This window comes from Hylobates moloch, unplaced genomic scaffold (genome assembly GCF_009828535.3).
Source record: "Hylobates moloch isolate HMO894 unplaced genomic scaffold, HMol_V3 SCAFFOLD_27, whole genome shotgun sequence".
Classification (NCBI taxonomy): Eukaryota; Metazoa; Chordata; class Mammalia; order Primates; family Hylobatidae; genus Hylobates; species Hylobates moloch.
This window is the reverse complement of record NW_026652302.1, coordinates 353,732-372,541: the sequence shown is the minus strand read 5'-3', so window position 1 is coordinate 372,541 and position 18,810 is coordinate 353,732. Positions and strand designations below refer to the sequence as shown.

Genomic DNA, 18,810 nt, shown 5'->3' with positions numbered 1-18,810 from the left:
AAAAAAAAAAAAAAATAATAATAATAATAATAATAGGCTTCGAATGAGTTAGGAAGAGATTCTCCTCTCTTCCCAGCTGACACAGCCTCTTAAAAGTGTGGCTTGGTCAGTACATGGCATCTCTGTGCTAAGAAAAAGGCCTCCATTCCAACCTCAAGCTGGGTGCAGCACCTCACCCAGGATCAAGGATTGGCCAGTAGGGTGTGGTCAGAATTTTAGCCCCTCCCCGCTCCTGCAATGCCTTTGTCCAGGGCAGGACTTAGATATACAACTGTACTTGGATTGCAGTTGGTCGCTTGGAAGCCAGATAGGCCGGGGTTCCTGTTTTCAGCTGGGCTGAGGGCTCTGACATTCAACAAGGGATTTAATGCCTCTGGACCTCAGTTTCCTCGTCAGTAAATAATATTGTTAATATTTCCTTCTGATGACTATAGCCCTCTTATGCTATTGTGATGATTCAATGAAATGAACTTCATAAAGCAGCCGGTCTAAGACCTGACAAATCCAAGCGCTTACTAAACAGTAGTTAATTTTATGTCTTATCCTAAGGGACTTGACACAGGTATTATTTTCTCTAGAAGATGGGTCAGCAAACTATGACCCATAGGCCACATCAGCATAATATTTTACCTCCCACAAGCTAAGAATTGTTTTGACATTTTTTAAAGGGTTGTAATCAAAACAAAGAATATGTGACCTAAGTTTCCTGATTTTGCTCTAGGCCCTTCTCTGACAGCCCCTCGTCCCTGCCCTGCTCACCCCGACTTCAGGGCCAGATGTCCCTACTCATCGGTCCCTTATCACCTTGTACTTGTCTCTGACATTGCCCTTTTCACAAAGAAATCCCTAGGAGACAATCAGCAGCTTCTCCATCACTGCATCCTCGGGCGCACAGTAGGAAGTTAGCAGCTATGAGTTCAGGGAATGAAAGGGGAGTCGGGGAGAAGAGGACACTGAAGACAGTTTTGCAAGCCACGCAGTTTTGCTTAAGCCCTAAGGGGAGAGGAGACTGGCACTTGGCTTTGGCTGTCCTCCTGTGCGTTGCATTTGAGCAGAGCAATGGCCTTGCCCCAACTGTATCCCCAGATACATTAGTGTGGAGGGACACTCCGAATTTCCCCTAAGCCGTCACATGTGGGCTGGACTTCCCAAGAACACATTTCTTGGTAATTCACAACTCCCTTCCGGAGAAGAAACTTGGCCTGTGGATTACAGACCCCAACCCAATAGCTCTTGGGCCTCTCTGAAAAGACACAGCTTTCTCTCAGCCAGGCTGCATGAATTCAGGATTTGCGTTCCATTGGATGGGGCTGGGCTGAGAGAAGGTGGAATGCGTGTTTTTGAGATTCTAAATAAGAAAAGCAGGCGTGACTATGCCTGCTTGATTCTTTTACTTTGGGGCATTTTCAAAGAATTTCTTGTCTCCACTTATTCTTCTACTGTTCATGTTTATGTTGAATTCCTCATGCAGAAACTGATGCATTGCTTTTACCCCAGAGCTTTCACTGACGTTTGATGGAATTAGCTGTGCAAACGCTGCTGATATGATGTGCTCTCCTGTTTTGGTTCCTTCTGTACTAAACATGATTTTTACAGTGAACTTGAGCTCTGTGTGTATGAGAGAAAAAGGAGACTGATTTGTGGCCTGACCACTTGCCCCCATAAAAAAGTCCAGAAGAGCCCACCGGTTAAAGCATACAAGATGAAGGCAGGACAGCAACTGTCTGAGGAGAGCAGATGTTTAAGGTGTTTCCAGCAGTCTGAGTTGAGCAGTTTACAATTCTCAGGCAAAAGCAGGCACAAGCTTTTTCAACAGATAAGGAACAACTTTGAAAAGAAAGGGACAAATGCATATGAAAGATTTGCAACTCACAATGACTTTTAAACTTTCTACAAAAAAAAGAAAGAAGAAAAAGAAAAAAAAAACTTTAAAGTTTATAGTAGTAGGTTTTCTCCAAAGGTTGCCAATGTGTAGGTTGTTTGCAAACATTGCCCAGTGGAAGAAAGGGGGGAATATTTCCAAGTCACGATTCTACATATTTAATGTCAAAGCCTAATAAATATTACTCCTCTTGAATCTTCAAAGGAATTGTGTATAAATTCCTGAAAAATAAAATTACATTTCTGCCCTTGGATGCAAGTGACCCTTTGGTCACTCCCCATGATGATTGGACGAACATAGTTTAACCTTCAGAGCAACTCACACAACTAGGTCAAAAGTTTATTGACCGCATAATTTCCAGGTGCAAGATAAGTGGAATTTTTAATGCACTTACACTAAAATTACACAGGGGCTGAAGGATTATTTAGCTGTACTTCTGAGCAAATGAGTATGGTTGTTATTGTTAAGTAGACCACATACTTTCACAGAAGGGAGCTTTACCATGACCCAGCAGATCACAAAAACTACAGTGAGTTCCTTTGACAGCTTGTGAGTAGAGAAATATATTTATAACAAACATTTCTTCTTCTCCAGCTACCTTTGGCTTCCAACCATAAATATTTTATAAACTACCCCCAGAAGTGTTTAATGACAGACTTTTAAAGTAATTGAAGAAAGAAAGTAGCATACTTTATGAGATCCTTTCCACTGACATATTTTGATCATCGATACAGCATTTTGAAGCTAATAGTGCTGTTACTACAATGTCAGTGTACTACAGGATCAAAAGGAATGATATGAGACTTAGAACTCTTTTCACTGTGAGTGTACTTGATTTTGATTTTCTCAGAGGGTAATACCTGTGGCCATTTTAAAAAATGAATAAAATTAGCAAAAAATTAAAAAGAGAAAGGCCTATATCAGAAATGCATTGGGCTAACAGAAACAGAAAACCTGACAAGAGTGACCCAAACAAGTGGAGAGCCCTGTTTATTTCATGCATTAAGCAGTCCAGGTCTGGTGTGGTGGCACTGTGATATCACTGGGGTCTACCTCTTATCTTCGTTTTCTGTCCTCATTAGCTTGCAGATCTTGGCTTGCAGCATGGCCCTCATGCTTCTTGCCTCGTGGTCACACGATTGCTTCTGCAACTCTAGGCATGGTGTCTGTGTTCCAGGGAGGAGAAGAGAATGGAAAGTCAAGGCAGAGGACGAAAAACGATGCCAGAGGAATCTGTCTATCATTAAAAATTGCCCAAGAGGCCAACTCAACAGTGTTCATTTATAACTCATTCATTTGTTGAATGAATGGACAGAACTCGATCACTCTATCACTCCCAACTTCAAGTGAGTCTAAGAGGACTATTTTTAGCTGGGCATATTGTTACCTAGAATGAGGTCATGGTTCCTTTAGGAAGAGAGGAAAGTAGATATTAGATAAGCAGCTAGCAGAATCTGCTATAGGGGGTTATCATTTCAAAATATTCTATATAGTTAGTAATAGGTTTGAAAAAATGTTTTTTTTTTTTTTTCATATTGAAGGTGAGGACTCTGTGGGGATGAAAGAAAGCAATTAACAATACAATAATAGGATATATTTACCTTCTGAATTTAAAATATTCTCTGAAGACGTTACTGCTGGAGCATGGTAAGAATTCATCCATCTTCAGTTGTCCTTACATCCTTGTTACATATTGAGCTAAGTACAGTTGCGAAGAGAGAGAACAAAACAGAGAGAGAGAGAAAGGGGAGGAGGAGGACCAGTGGGAGGGAGGAAGGGGAAAAATCATAGAAATACATTGAAGTCTTGGCCTTCCCATGGCCTTACAGGCTAGTGAGTTCATCAGATTAGCATAATTGGTGAAAAAACAATTATATAAACCATCATACCACTAATTGCTATAGTTGAACAAACTTTACTTTGGATTTTCTGGTAGCCAAAGAAAAATGGGGCCATAAATGGTCATGTGGTTCTCATTTTCCATGAGAAGGAAAAAAAATACAGTCATTTGTCCTACAGTGTAGTGGATTAGAGAGCTTGAGTACCAGCTCTGGAATAGACTTTGAACAAGTTATTTAATCCCTTTAATTCCCAGCCTTTTCTTCTCTAATATGGGAGCACTAGTACTCATGGTTGTGAGGTCATTTTACAAATTAAGTGAGATATTGCGTGAAAGTCACCACCAAATTAAGAATGCTGGGATGAAAAAAATGAGAAAGATAGAAGACAATGTGCTCAATGACATCTCCATTCCAAAACAGAACTGGATTGTGAGATGCCCTATCGTATGGTGTCACTTGACGGCTGCCAAGGATATGATGCCAAAATGTCACTCAGTCAAAGCAGCTCTAGATGGGGCCAAGAAGTTATGCTTCAATAGACAGCTTTTTGATGATTCGCTTTGGACCAAGACTAAAAATTCAAAATGTACAGAGAAATGGATGGAGTCTATGTCCTAAAACAATCTTCCTTACTTATGACATCTTTTAGCCAGCCCTTTGATAGACATAAGCAGCTCTCCATCCAAGGGTACAGTGCCCGGTGAAGGCCTGGAGGGGAGGTATTTGTGTCACTGGTGGAGGATGAGCTCCTGCACTACAATGACATAGATTGGACAGTGTGAGTGCTCAACCCATCACTAGGATTTTTTTTTTTTTTTTTTTTGTACTCTATTGCCCCAGGGCAACTACAGTCTGAGATCAGCAATAGGGTCTTAAAACCTGGGCTCTTGCCCTCATTTTAAACTTCTGTTTCCTTCATTTGTTTCTTTAACTAAACTCTCCTGATGAGGATTTTCTTATTGCTTAGTCAGGTCCAACTTCTCAACCATTATGGGGGAAGTCAGAAGTTTTATATCCATCCAGTGAGTCTAGCTATGGAGACAATTGTTGCTCTACAAACTGTCTTTCTCTTTTCCTCTTTCTGTCAGATTGCAAAATCCCAAGAGATGGAAAATATCTGTATCCATTTTTAAAATATTTTTTGAATAATGATTTATTTTATTTAGCACTGTTTGATAGCCTGAATGTCATAACAGTTCCCTATAGGAAATGGGTTCCCTCATCCATCCTGGTGGAGATTTCTGAAAAATCTGTTTACCCAGGACCAGGTAACAGATGAAAGGAAAAATCAGCCGATAGATACTGTGGAAAAGAACATTCCATGATCAGATCTATGCTGGTGGATTGCGTCTAGATTCCATGCCACATTTGTTCAAAATTCATTTATGAGAAAGGTATACTTGTGAAAAGCCCCCAACATGTAGGCAGTTAAGACATAATTTCATCTGAGAGCAATTTAAATGTCTTATTGCCATCTCTAGCTAAAAATACCTTATGGTTTCTGGATTCTTGTGTGGAGTTAATCTCCCAGCTCAAGTTCACCTTGTCGCTAATTCTCTATCTCATTTCAGTGTGGGAAGCAATGTCATTTTATGTAGAAAGGAATGTATTTCATCTCTCCTCTTCTCCAGCTATCAGCAAATCTATGCCTAGGGCAGGGAGCAGCTGTGGGACTATGGATAGGACACAGCCATGGATCCTTTGCACATGTTGAGAATGTCCTTGGTGTTTGCCGCTCTTACTCCCTCTTGTGTAGAGGAGGAATGGAGATCTTCATGAACAGGTGTTTGAAGAATCAAGAAAAACAGGGCCTTTGAGTGGTGGGGTACAGCAGACCCTACTGGTTACTGACCCCATATCCATTCTCCCACAGCCTCCCCCTCTTTAGCAGAAATCTGACTTGTTCAAGTTTTACCCTAAGAGGAAGGCAGTTCCATTCCCAGCTCACGAGTGAGTCCTGATTAATCTAAGCCTAGCATGGTTGTCTTATTTCCTTTGCCCATGGCTGGTTGAGATGTACACTGGAAGTTTAGACCAAGCCAACAGAACATGAGAAATTTTCTCAGGGCCTTCTAGGTAGGATTTTCAGATCTTAAAGGAAGCACCCAGGAAAGATAGTCTCTTCTTGCCCTAGACTTTGTAATTCTGCATGGGATGGCTGGAACTGCAGCAACTGTCATGAAACATAAGAAAAGCTAGTCTGAGGACAATGCTGACATTTCCAGGATGGAAGAGCGAGATGGAACAAAAGTATGGAATGAGGCCTAAAACCTCCATACCTAAGCACTTTTGTTAGAGAATATATTTTCCTATTTATTTATTTATTTATTTATTTATGAGAAAATGTATTCTCTTTATTGTTTGAGTTTCATTGGGTTTTTGGTTACCTGCAGATACAAGCATCCTCATATTGATACATGGAGATGTAACATAAAGCAGAGAAGTTCTTTAGCCGTGTTTAACCCAGTTGTTCTTGAGCTGCAACTCAGTTGTCCTGCTGTGTTGCTATGCTCAGTATGTATGAGGGGCAACACTAGACCAGAGAGTTGATGAATTTTGTATGGTGTGTTTTCCTTGCATATCATATGTGCAACACATAGACACACACACAATGTGAAAAATGCCAAGAAGCCAATTCCACATAGCCAAATCAAACATGGGAGAGGGGTTAGAAAGTTTCTTATTAATGCAAATCAACAAGAATTGGGTAGGTGTACTTTGCAAAGGGAAAATGGCTATCCCTTTGAAGCCATACAATTTCTAGAGATACCAAGACTCCATTCAAATGCCGTGTTCTCTGTGACCCCTTCCCTGAGTTCTGCAGGCCAAGTTCATCACCCCTTCTGTTCTCATACCACTGTATGCATATCTCTAGTGGGGCGCTTACCACACAGTATCAGCGCAAGCAGTGTCAGTGTTCGATTCCTTGTTAGATTGTGAGTTCTTACAGGGCAAGAGACTTGTTGTAACCTTTGCTGTGTTCACTTATTCAACAATTATTTATTGAGTGCCTACTATGTGCCAGGCATTGAGCTGAACACTGAAGATACAATAGTCAAGAAAAGCAGATGTGGCCCCTACAGTCATGGAGTTTAAAGTCTAGTGAGTCAGACAATCAAATAATTATAATAGTCGACCAATTTCTTATGCCTAACTAAATGACTAGCACGCAGTAAGTGCTCAATAATTACTTGCTGAATTTAGTCACAGAATTTTCACTATTCCATGCCACCTTTTATCTTCCTGGAAGCCAGCCTAAGTTCATATGATGGTGGAAAACCTCCTAGGGGAAAGAGAGGTGAAGCCCCCACATGCAGGCTGTTTTCAAGCATCTGTTTGTATTGCACTTACTAATGTCTTAATGGCCAAAGCAAGTCATGTGGCCAGTCTAGAGGGCCATGTGGAAGGAAGTTACACGGTGCAGGGATAGGAAGAGGTGTGACTGGTCCGGGGCCATTATTGTACCAATCTGCCACACTATTTTAAATTATGGGTTATGTTATATAAACCTAAAACTCAGCTAAGAGATTTAAACAATGATCATTTGAATCTAAGAATAAGTTTTTCAGTACAATTCACACTCAAGAAACTAACATTTGATTCAGACATTTCAAATGGAAAATAGTGATGTGATTCACAGTGAACAGTATATCCACGCTTTTGGTCTTAAAATCTTTGCACAGTGCTTTGATGAGAGAGGAGTCTTGGCAGCCAAGTGTGGCTGTTTCCCCAGCCTTTATACTATTTTCAGTGAGGGCAGTCTTTTCTTCTCAGGGTTGTAATGAGAATAACGGACTCGTTCCCCGCTAACATCCAGAGAAGACCATTCTAAATCGAGTGGTTGGCCCATGCCAACAATATCTGCTATAAATTATGAAACCTCCAATCAATAATCAATACTTCTCCTCTATTTGTATAATAACAAATGAGTTTTGAGATTGGACTCAGAGTATAAATTGTTAACTAAAACAAAATAGGATAAATATAGAGAAACGAAACTTAGCTTTAGAGCAGACTCTTAAACCTTGGAAGTCTGTATAAACAAAAGTGTCTATGCATGTTTTATTTGGAGATTAGTGTGATTAAACAAAAATGTATTACAGATCTGAATGGAGAGTCAAACTAAGTGTGTGGGTCTGGTGGAGAGATTATCTGTCCAAATGCATTTTTGTAATTCCGTACTCTGGTCCAAAAGTTAATGTAAAAAGCCAATCGAATTGATTAATACTAAAAATGGAACAGCTGCAGATCTAGAACTAATTTGGGGACCCTCCTACTTTCATCCTCAGAGTTTGTCTAATAAGGACTTTTGGACGACTGAATACATAGCATGTAAGAAAGTGTTAGAAATGGCTAGAAGTCTGATGTGACTGCAACAATATTACTCATAATGTCTTTTGAGCACAACAGAAACATACAGGGCGCATCCACATGCATAACAGATATTCACAGGAAGATGAGGTTAAACAGGACTTCCACATCCACATGGGTTTCTCCACTTAATTTTGATGATAAAAGCCATAGAGAAGTTGAAAGGGCTCTTAGAAGAGTGGACAGAAGCCACCAAGCACAAGCGCAGTAGGGCTACCATGTGTATGCAAAAGCAAGTCAAGTCCCACTTGGAAATATGCCTTCAGGAAGGTTTAGCCTCGCAACCTTGCACTCTCTCATTGTGCTTACATTTCATGTGTGTGGCATGTGGATATCATTTCTCTTTCTGTCAAACATACAAGTATTCCATGGATTCCTATGGACCGAACTGCAGTTTGAATTTTAGAAACTGTAACATTCTTGGCCGAGTGCGGTGGCTCATGCCTATAATCCCAGCGCTTTGGGAAGCCGAGGCAGGTGAATCACTTGAGGCCAGGAGTTCGAGACCAGCCTGGCCAACAGGGTAAAATGTTGTCTGTAATAAAAATACAAAAATTAGCTGACACGATGCTGTGTGCCTGTAATCCTAGCTGTTCAGTAGGCTAGGAATGAGAATCACTGGAGGCCGGGAAGCAGAGGTAGCAATGAACCAAGATTGTGCCACTGCACTCCAGCCTGGGCAACAGAGCAAGACCTTGTCTCAAAAAAAAGGAAACTGTAACATTCTGTGGTAATGAGATACCCAGTTTATGGACTGCTTTTTGCTTATTATTTGTGTACTGACCACAAAGCTTAAAGGGTACTGCGGCATTAAAAGTGACTCTCTTTGTTCCTCATATGTATATTTTTTTCATATTTGTTAATTTGAAATTTGAAAATATTCATCTTTTGGTCTATGGCATTGATAGCATTTACCAGTGTCACCTGAAATTTGAGTTCCTACTCAAACTGGAAGTCTTGTATTTTTTTCCTGAAGCACTCTTCAAGGATCCAACTGTGGTAGCTTAATCATCACATCTAGAAAATGACTTGTGGCTCCTTGTGGAAATTGCTTCTTTGTATGAAAATTCTGGTACAGTATGCAGGCTGTTGTGTTCTGGGAATAGCATAGTGATGATGTGCATTATGGAGATAACAGGACATTAGGTATACAGAATGGAATTAATATTTAGAAGTGCAGGATGCCACTCAGATAACCCTGTGATCATCCATAAGTATTGTGTAGCCCTCGGTTAACATATGGCATGTGGACAGGGAGGAGCCTTGGGAATCATTAGGTTCAGTATCCTCATTCTGTACTTTGAGGAAACTTTGACTTAGAGAAGTTGTTCAGGATCATTTGCTCATGTCACTCAACTACTTAGAGTGATAAAGCCAAGGAGAATGCCAGAGTTTCATAACTTTCAGTCCAGGGAAACTTCGACTTCAACATACTTTTTCTTCTGTAACATAGCAAATCAGGGGTTTCAAAATATTATGAATGTTAAGAAAAAATTGGTAGATTTTCTTATAGTTTTAAGAGATAACTGAAAGAGCATCCTTTATAATAATAAATATGACAGCATTGGTTCTACAACACTTACTATAATAGTATTTTCATCCCAATAGTCTAGTCTATACTCTGTATTAATTATCCACTATATACCTAACAGATAGATTATTTTTATTAATTATCCACTATGCACATAACAGACCCAGATGGACTTGTAAATGATCTCTGGCTATATTTATTTTTCTGTAGGTAGCATTACACATGGAATTGTTTCAAGTGGGAACAGGGGAAGAGAAGAAAGCCAAAGGTTCAGATTTGGCATAGCTCTTGGAGAAGATGGGCCTGAATAATGAGAAGCACGCAGGATGTCATTTGAGAGTTGTGGATGGAAAGAGCCTTCTGTTCAGGAGGATTGCAATGAGGGGAAATAGAATTCTGAGATGGGTTCTGTCTATTTCCTCCCCTAGAATGGAGGAAAGGAGACTGGGAGCAGGAGAGATGATGGTAATTAGAAAACAGATGCGTGTGGCTCAGATGGTTTGATGGGCAAAGGCCAGTGAGAATCACTGCCGAGTTCTGGGAGGCTCTGGCGATGATCTCAAAATGGGAAGCTTGAAATGATTAAAACTGTGGAAAGGAAGAGAAAGATAAAAGGAAGATAAAGGTAGATTTATTATGGGACAAGCCCAAACAAGAATAGGACAGCCAAGGTTTCCAAAATAAAACCGGGAACGCCTATGGTGCTGGAACCCATGTCATCAGCACAAATTACTGGAACTTTGTTTCCTCTATTTCTTTAATGAATATATTCCACAAGGAAACACAATAAAATCTAGTTTTAACTTTTAAGGTGTTTTCCAGATTATATCTTGGTAGCAATATAGACTGAAATTAATAATTTAATAGCTTTGGAAGAAAATATCATTTATTGGGTTATAACCTAACTTTCCCCTTTTTATAGGTGAGGAAACTGGGGCTCAAGGATGTGAAGTGACTGGCTTCTAGCACCACAGTGTCCTAGGAACTTTAACATGAGGATTCACTGAATGGATTTAAACTGCTTACAGTCATATGGACAGTGAGGAACAGAATTGTCCCTGAATTCAGGCCTTGCACAGCCCTGGCTGTGACTCTTTCAAGTGTTAGTTTGATTAACCATGAAATGGAGTTGCTGAAAAATCATGAAGTGCAGTTTTATTCGTCAAGCAAAGTCAGTTCACAGTCACTATAATGCTTTGACAGCATTTAGTATAAATTTCAGTTAACCTACACATTCAGTTAACCAGCACATCTGTTCTCTAACCAGCCTAGGAGAGTATGAGCATACTTACGAGGTTAATTATGACTGGTAAATGGGAGTGGGGCTCATCAACACACAGTGAGACCCCAGGAAGACACAACAGTGCCCTTCGCCCCAACTCCCCTCCAGGACCACACAGGCAACCTTCTCCCCAGCCTTAATCCCTCAGAAGGCTGCAAGGACCCACTTAGCCACTTAATACAGAAAGCTGGGAGTCCTCTGTGACAGCACTTCCTCAAAGCTGATGGAGGTGACAGAGCACCCTGGTGAGGTTTTTAGAGAGAGACTCCTGACTCTCATCCTAGACTGTGATTCAGTTTGTCTTAGAGTGTGGCCCAGAAACCTGCATTTTTAAAGGTTCTATGAGGAATTTGAACATACAGTTATTTGGGAACCACAGCTTGTACTATATTAAGTATCATTTTGCAGGGAATTAAAAGCAGCACTGAAGTTAATTCTTCCAACATTACCAATCCCCAGAAGAGCTCTATAGACTCTGGGTCTCATAGACTATGAAAGTCTTGGTCCAGACCACATTTACTTTTTACCTAGAAAGCCTTCCTTCTCTTCTCCCCGTTTCAAACCAGGGCTAAGCTATTGAACTTGTGGATGTCATTTGGTGGTGGTTCCTATAGTGCTCAAGATCTTGGAAAGACTTCTGTTTATTTGGCATGCTCCACACAGGCCTGTCAGGCTCTGGGGATTTGTGGCATTTGCAGAACTTACAAGACAGGAAGCATAAAAATATATAATTCATAGAATGAAAGATTTTGGAGGCCCCTTCACTTTTACAAATTGGCCATAAAATAGAAATCACAGACATAACATTCATATAACCGCAGTTGCCAAGAATGAAGAATCACTTGGGGGAAGGAGAGGGTGCTTGAGGAGTTTCATGTGTACTTCTCTATAGGGCACCTAAAGAAAGAGTGAGCATTCAAACTCTGTGTGCAAATGATAATAGGAACATTAAAGTAGAGGATAGAGTTCTCGGCCTGACAATTGCAAATATCTGTTAAGGATAATGAAGATTTCGAGATTGATCCTAAGAGGTCTTTAAAAGTCTTTTCACAGTGATTGAGTTTATCATTTGAGGGCATTTGCTTGTCCTGATAGACATTCCAAATATACATAGGATTTTGTATACATGTTACTATAACTTACTGCTTCCTGGTTTTTTCCTTTCCCAATGGAAGCAGTTGACAACATTTGAGGCAGCTGTCCACTTTGACTGCCTGTGATATATCAGGGGAAGGAGAGAAGGGAAAAGTATACATCCTGCCACCTTCTTCTCCCATTAGCTGGGTTGACACTCTGGGCTTCCATTAGCTTTCTAGAAAGAGTCCTTAGGAAGGAGAGAGAGGCTAATCTGCTCCTGTCAGTTCCACTTAAGCCTTCTGGGGACTTGAGTCGCGGCTGAGTAATGGCTGATGATACTGGTTGTGATCGCCAACTGTTGAAAATAGTGTATTCAACGATGTTGGATACATACAAGACATAAAAAAGGAAAGAGGTAATCCCAGCACTTTGGGAGGCCGAGGCGGGCGGATCACGAAGTCAGGAGATCGAGACCACGGTGAAACCCCGTCTCTACTAAAAATACAAAAAATTAGCCGGGCGCGGTGGCGGGCGCCTGTAGTCCCAGCTACTCGGAGAGGCTGAGGCAGGAGAATGGCGTGAACCCAGGAGGCGGAGCTTGCAGTGAGCCGAGATTGCGCCACTGCACTCCAGCCTGGGCGACAGAGCGAGACTCCGTCTCAAAAAAAAAAAAAAAAAAAAAAAGGAAAGAGGATCTCTGTCACAGAAGTCAAACTAAAAATCCTCTCCACTATTTGATTTGTATATTAAAGAAGTGTCATCTTAGGAGTCAGGAGAGCCGAGAGCTGGGCTTTCGTGGTTATGTGTCACTCTAGCTTTGTGACCTTGAAGATGCCAAATGATATTTCTGGGCTTCAGTTTACTCATGTAAAAATAGTTGTAATATCTACATAGTGTAAAGGAAAATTTTATCCAAATCAAACACAGATTGGGCTGGAGACGGGGGTGATAGAGGGATAGTTGTGGCTGGGGGGTGTTGAATGGATGGATTCTAAATTGCTTCTGGACCTCAAGCTCCATTATGCTAGGAATCTGTGATCCACGGGGAGTATGGGGGGCACACAGAGGGAGTTATTTGGATGCTACTAATGATACTTAAGCCATTTGATAATTTACGCTCTTAGAGAAATGCACAGCCAGAGTAAAAGACAGTTATGCTGTTTGATTCTGTATGTTAAACAAGGATGAAAAGGGTTTACATGGCACAGAACCTAGGACAGGTCAGTCCCTCCCTCCTTAAAAATCAGTCCTTTTTTTTTTTTTTTTTTTTTTTTTTGCCATCTTTCCAGAAAGTGCATTTCAAATAGAAGATGATAAACATTTTTAAAGCAGACCTTCAGAAACTAATCTATTTTATTTTTATTTATTTATTTTTATTTTTTTGAGACTAAATATCACTCTGTTGCCCAGGCTGAAGTGCAATGGCATGATCTTGACCCACTGCAATCTCTGCCTCTCGGCTTCAAGCGATTATCCTGCCTCAGCCTCCTGAGTAGCTGGGACTACAGGCACCCGCCACCACTCCCAGCTAATTTTGTATTTTTACTAGAGACGGCATTTCGCTGTGTTGGCCAGGCTGGTCTCGAACTCCTGACCTCAGGTGATCCACCCACCTCAGCTTCCCAAAGTGCTGAGATTACAGGTGTGAGCCACCACGCCTGGCCATCAGAAACAAATCTATAGTTCTGCCAGGAACAGGAGGAATCTGCTTCTTGTTGTTTACCACTGTATCCAACATCTACACATTGATTTAGCTGCTTAATTCAGCAAGTTTCAATGGAAAATGATTAAAAACCCCACCCTAAATTTCAGACAGGTTTACTTACGTTTGTGGTAGTGCATGAGGTGTCTTTAAAACTCACAAGGCTGATTCCAGAAATTTTAGTGAAAACACATTTCCTGCTTTTATGTTCATATCATGTAGGTGTGTATTGGTATTTAGAGAAATGATGGAAGTACAGTCACAGTGAGGACGTTAAGCCCTCCTTTATCTTAAGTGATTATCATAGACCCAGCTGCAGAAATGATACAGGATTTTTTGTTCTTATTTAAGTGTTCTTTTTAAATAACAAAATTTTAAACTATTAGTTGGAAGCTTGCCACAAACTAATAAAACAATTAGAATTAACATCTTTTAAAAAGTGAATTACCCAATAGCCTAAAGGTAAATAACATCTTTGGTTATTAGTAAACAGAATAAGATAGATACTAAGCCTGCTACTGTGCTGATTTCCCAAACAATTCAGGAGAAATTAAGTGATTTCACCTAAGTTTTCTAGGTAAGTGCCTCAGTTATTCACTTAAGTTGTCCAAGATGCACCTCTACTCTTGCAGTAAAGTACTTACCTATGTGGTAACTCACATCTTCTAGGTCATTAATTCAGATGTAACAAATTCTTCCTTGCTATTCAGTAATGTGCTATGAGGCAGGAAAAAAATGCACCTATCCCAATTGTTGGACACTTTGTTTCTGTGGAGGAATTAAACTCTGAGTTTATGTTGGCAGCTCTGTGGTAGCCATAATTTCATACCCCAGCCTGGTTGTAATGGAAAGTCCAACTTATAAAGGCTATTTGTATCATTAAACTAAATATGAAACCTAATTCAACCTTCCTGATCATAACCTTGTAGCCAAGAATGTAATTTATTTTTCTGAATATCTGGACGTCTGTAATAGTTGCCAATGAACAGGCTTTTGAAGTACTCACTGATTAAACCATAAGTAACAGTGACCTATTAAAATGACCATCTTTTTATTTTCTCTGATGACTTCGAATAGCATTTGGTCAGATAAAGCAGCTGTATTTGAAGATTCTCTTGGTTTCACATTTTAGTGGAATCATTGTGTTAATTAGTGTTAGGCAGCACATTAAATTCCTCAGAGCAGTCAGGACTCATTCAGTGTCCGTTGAGGCTCTTTATGTACAAAGCACATTCTAGGCACTGTGAGGACACATAGTAGACTGGCCCTCAAGAAACAAGGTATTACTCATAAGAAAAAAATACATAATGGAAATATTGCACCAAAATGGCATGTGACTGGTTGTTAAGTGAATGATATAGATATTATATTTTATTCCAGTGACAACTAGCCTTTAAGCTTCAAATTTATTAAATGCTACTCTGCATACAAATATTTCAGGAAAATTAAATTAACCTATAATTGCAAAGGCAAAAATTCAAATGGCCTACCATAGTATATTTATGTTTCCAGTATATTTATGATTTTATACTGTGCTTTATTATTTAGTTTTGAGCTTTTTAAAATGACCTTCTGTTATGAGTATGTGCTGAATGAAGGAATCCTTTGATTATTGTCAGTTGTTGATCAATGCTGAGCATTCAAAATGGAGAAATATCTTTATTGCAGATATAAATGATTAATCATAGATGCTTTTCATAATAGCTATGAAAAGTATATAGTAAAGTAGATAATAGTATAAATAGTATATAATATTATATCAAAATAGATAAAAAGTAGTATATCAAGATAAGAAGTAGATAATAGTATATAAAAATCATTATCCACTAGGCAATTAGAAAGGGAAAAGAAAGGAAAGGCATTCATATTGGAAAGGAAGAAGTAAAACTTCTCTGTTTGCACATAGCATGATCTTATTATAGAAAATCCTAAAGAATCCACACAAAAAAAACTATTGGAATTAATAAATGAGTTCAGCAAGATTGTGGAATATAAGATCAATGTAGAAAAATCAATTGTATTTTTACCAATCAGTCCAAAATGAAACTAAGAGAAGAATTCTATTTATAATGACATCAAAAAGAATAAATTCAACAACAGCAGTATAAGGCATGAACAATGAAAACAACAAAACATCAAAGAAACGAATTAAAGGAGAACTAAATAAGTAGGAAGACATCCATGTTCATGGATTGGAAGACAATATTGTTAAGGTGGCTGTCGTAATCAAATTTATCTACAGATTCAATGCAGTCCTTATCATAATCTCAACTACTTTTTTGGGCAGATATTAGCAAGCTGACCCTAAAGTTCACATGGAAATGCGAAGGACACAGAGTAGCCAAAAGCAATCTTGAAAAAGAACAAAGTTGGAGGGATTTACCCTTCCCTTCCCAATTTCAAAACTTAGAACAAAGCTATAATAAGACTGTGTGGTAGTGACATGAGTATAAACATGTAGATTAAGGGAACAGAATTGAGAATCCAGAAATAATAATGACCCCCAATACACTTATGGTTAGTGAATTTTTGACAAGGGTACTAAACAGCTAAGTGGGGAAAGAATAGAAGAGTCTTTTCAACAAATGGTGCTGTGACAATTGGATATTTGCATGCAGAAGAATGAAGTTAGACAACCAACTCACACCACACAGAAAAGTAACTTGAAATGGATCAAATACCTAAATGTTAGAAATAAAACTATAAAACTCTCAGAAGGAAACATAAATGTATATCTTTACGATCTTAGATTAGGCAATAGTTTCTTAGATATGACACCAAAACCAAAACAACCAGAGAAAATTTAGATAAACTGGACTCAGTTAAATTGAAAAACTTCTGTGCTTCAAAGGACACCATAAAGAAAATGAAAAGACAACTTACAGGATGGGAGAAAATATTTGCAGATTGTGTATTTGCTAATCCAGAATATATATATATATACAGAACTCTTAAAATGCAATAATGAAAAGACAATTTGTAAATGGATGATGGATTTGAATAGACATTTCTCCAAAGAAAATATACAAATGGCCAATAAGCATATGAAAAAATGCTCAACATCATTAGTCATAGGGAAATGCAAATCAAAATCACAATGAGATACCACTTCACAGCCACGAAGATGGGTATAATAAACAACCAAAAAGACAGTAACAGGTCAGGCGTGGTGGCTCATGCCTGTAATCCCAGCACTTTGGGAGGCCGAGGCCAGCAGATTGCTTGAGCTCTGGAGTTTGAGACCAGCTTGGGCACCATGGTGAAAACCTGTCTCTACCAAAAAAAAAAAATTACAAAAATTAGCCAGTCATGGTGGTGTGTGCCTGTAGTCCCAGCTACTCGGGAAGCTAAGGTGGGAGAATTGCATGAGCCTGGGAGACGGAGGTTGCAGTGAGCCCAGGATCACACCACTGCACTCCAGCCTGGGCAGAAGAGTGAGACCCTGTCTAAAAAAATAAAAAAATACATATATATCAATAACAAGTGTTGGCAAGGATGTGCAGAAATTGGAACCCTCATATGTTGTTGGTAGGAATATAAAATAGTACAGCTATATTGAAAATGGTTTAGCAGTCCTTCAAAAAATTAAACCTACGGTTACCATATGATCCAGCAATTCCACTCCACTCCGACCTGTTACTGTCTTCTTGGTTGTTTATTATACCCATCCTCATGGCTGTGAAGTGGTATCTCATTGTGATTTTGATTTGCGTTTCCCCGTGACTAATGATGTTGAGCATTTTTTCATGTGCTTATTGGCCATTTGTATATTTTCTTTGGAGAAATGTCTATTCAAATTCATCATCCATTTACAAACTGTATTTTTATTATTGCATTTTAAGAGTTCTGGAATTCCACTCCACTTCTTGACCACTCTATAAATTAAGTTGTTCTGATAAAGCATAAGCTTGCAAAAAATATTGTCATTAAGGAACATATTTATGTATTTTGTTCTTAGAAAAGTTTGATAATCAATCTTAGAGACTGCTTGAAATTTCCTCAGTGCAGAGAGATAACAAAACCAACATTTCTCTCGTTATATCATGAAGATATAGTTTATCACTTCTGATGAACTGATATACATCCTTTTTATTAACCTGATTATAGGCCTTTTTCACTCAGATTTATTATATGAAACAGTTATTGTTCTGAAATTGAGGGAAGAATCCTAAGTATTTCCATACAGACGTTTCATGTTTGTTTTCTTGTTTTTTTCCCCAGGTACTACCTTTCCCAAGCCAGGTGGTGTACAACAGAGTAGGCAAGTGTGGGAGCCGTACTGTGGTCTTGCTTCTGAGAATCTTGTCGGAGAAGCACGGATTTAATTTGGTCACATCAGACATTCACAACAAAACCAGGCTTACTAAGAATGAACAAGTAAGTTGACTTTGCCCATTGTTAAATTGTGTTTTGCTTCAGCTCATTTGTGTAACCAGTGGGTGCCTTACGGGTCATCCTTCAGACTCCTGATGAATGAATACCAGAGTTTTTATTTCATGCTGTATTTTTGCCAGAGTGTGGAAGGAAATTTAAGTTAAGGGTTCCATAAGAACTCTATAAACCAGGGAATTTCCATGAAGGGATACTTCCATTAGGACTGACGAAGGACTGTGTGTACTTGCCCTTGTCTAGTTAGCTAATATTAGCAATATATACATCTCAAAGAGTCATACCACTGAGCTATAAATAATGCCGACATCTTCACCGTCAAAATGAGAAGATGTTATTTTAATATTCTTACCTCTTCATTTTCTCACCAGTGTCCAGAATCTTTATGGTTGTATTGGTTGATGGGGGACATGGGAAACTCAGAGGATCTTAGGCTTGGAGAGCAGCATTTGGAATGTTCAGTGGTAGGAAAAGAATGACCCCACTTCACAGGAACAGTTTTGCCCTAATGTGGCTGAGCTGTACAAGTGGACATGCTGAAGGTAGGATGGGAGTGCTGTCCTCTACCAAGCAGCTATGAAGGTTTACTTTGCAAACCTGTATAGAGGTAAGGGCAACAGTCTCTGTAGGGGTGGTTTGCTGATGTAGAAAAGTCAGATAGAGTGTTCTCATGGTCATTTTACAGAGTCAGGTTTGTCATCCTGGTCTCAGAAACTGGCTTTTATCCCCTTACAT

The 18,810-nt window shown here is 39.3% G+C and overlaps 1 protein-coding gene across 7 annotated transcripts in view; it reads left to right on the top strand.

Annotated features, from left to right (window-relative positions):
• LOC116463095 (uronyl 2-sulfotransferase) overlaps positions 1 to 18,810 on the top strand; it is a 423,370-nt gene that overhangs the window by 174,776 nt on the left and 229,784 nt on the right. For all 7 annotated transcript variants that reach the window (XR_004246562.2, XR_004246558.2, XR_004246561.2 and 4 more), the window contains exon 3: positions 17,908 to 18,063. Coding sequence is in view for 2 of the 7 variants with exons in the window: in XM_032146061.1 (XP_032001952.1) it covers positions 17,908 to 18,063 (156 nt within the window). In the remaining 5 variants the exon portion in view is untranslated. The remainder of the gene's footprint in view (positions 1 to 17,907; positions 18,064 to 18,810) is intronic.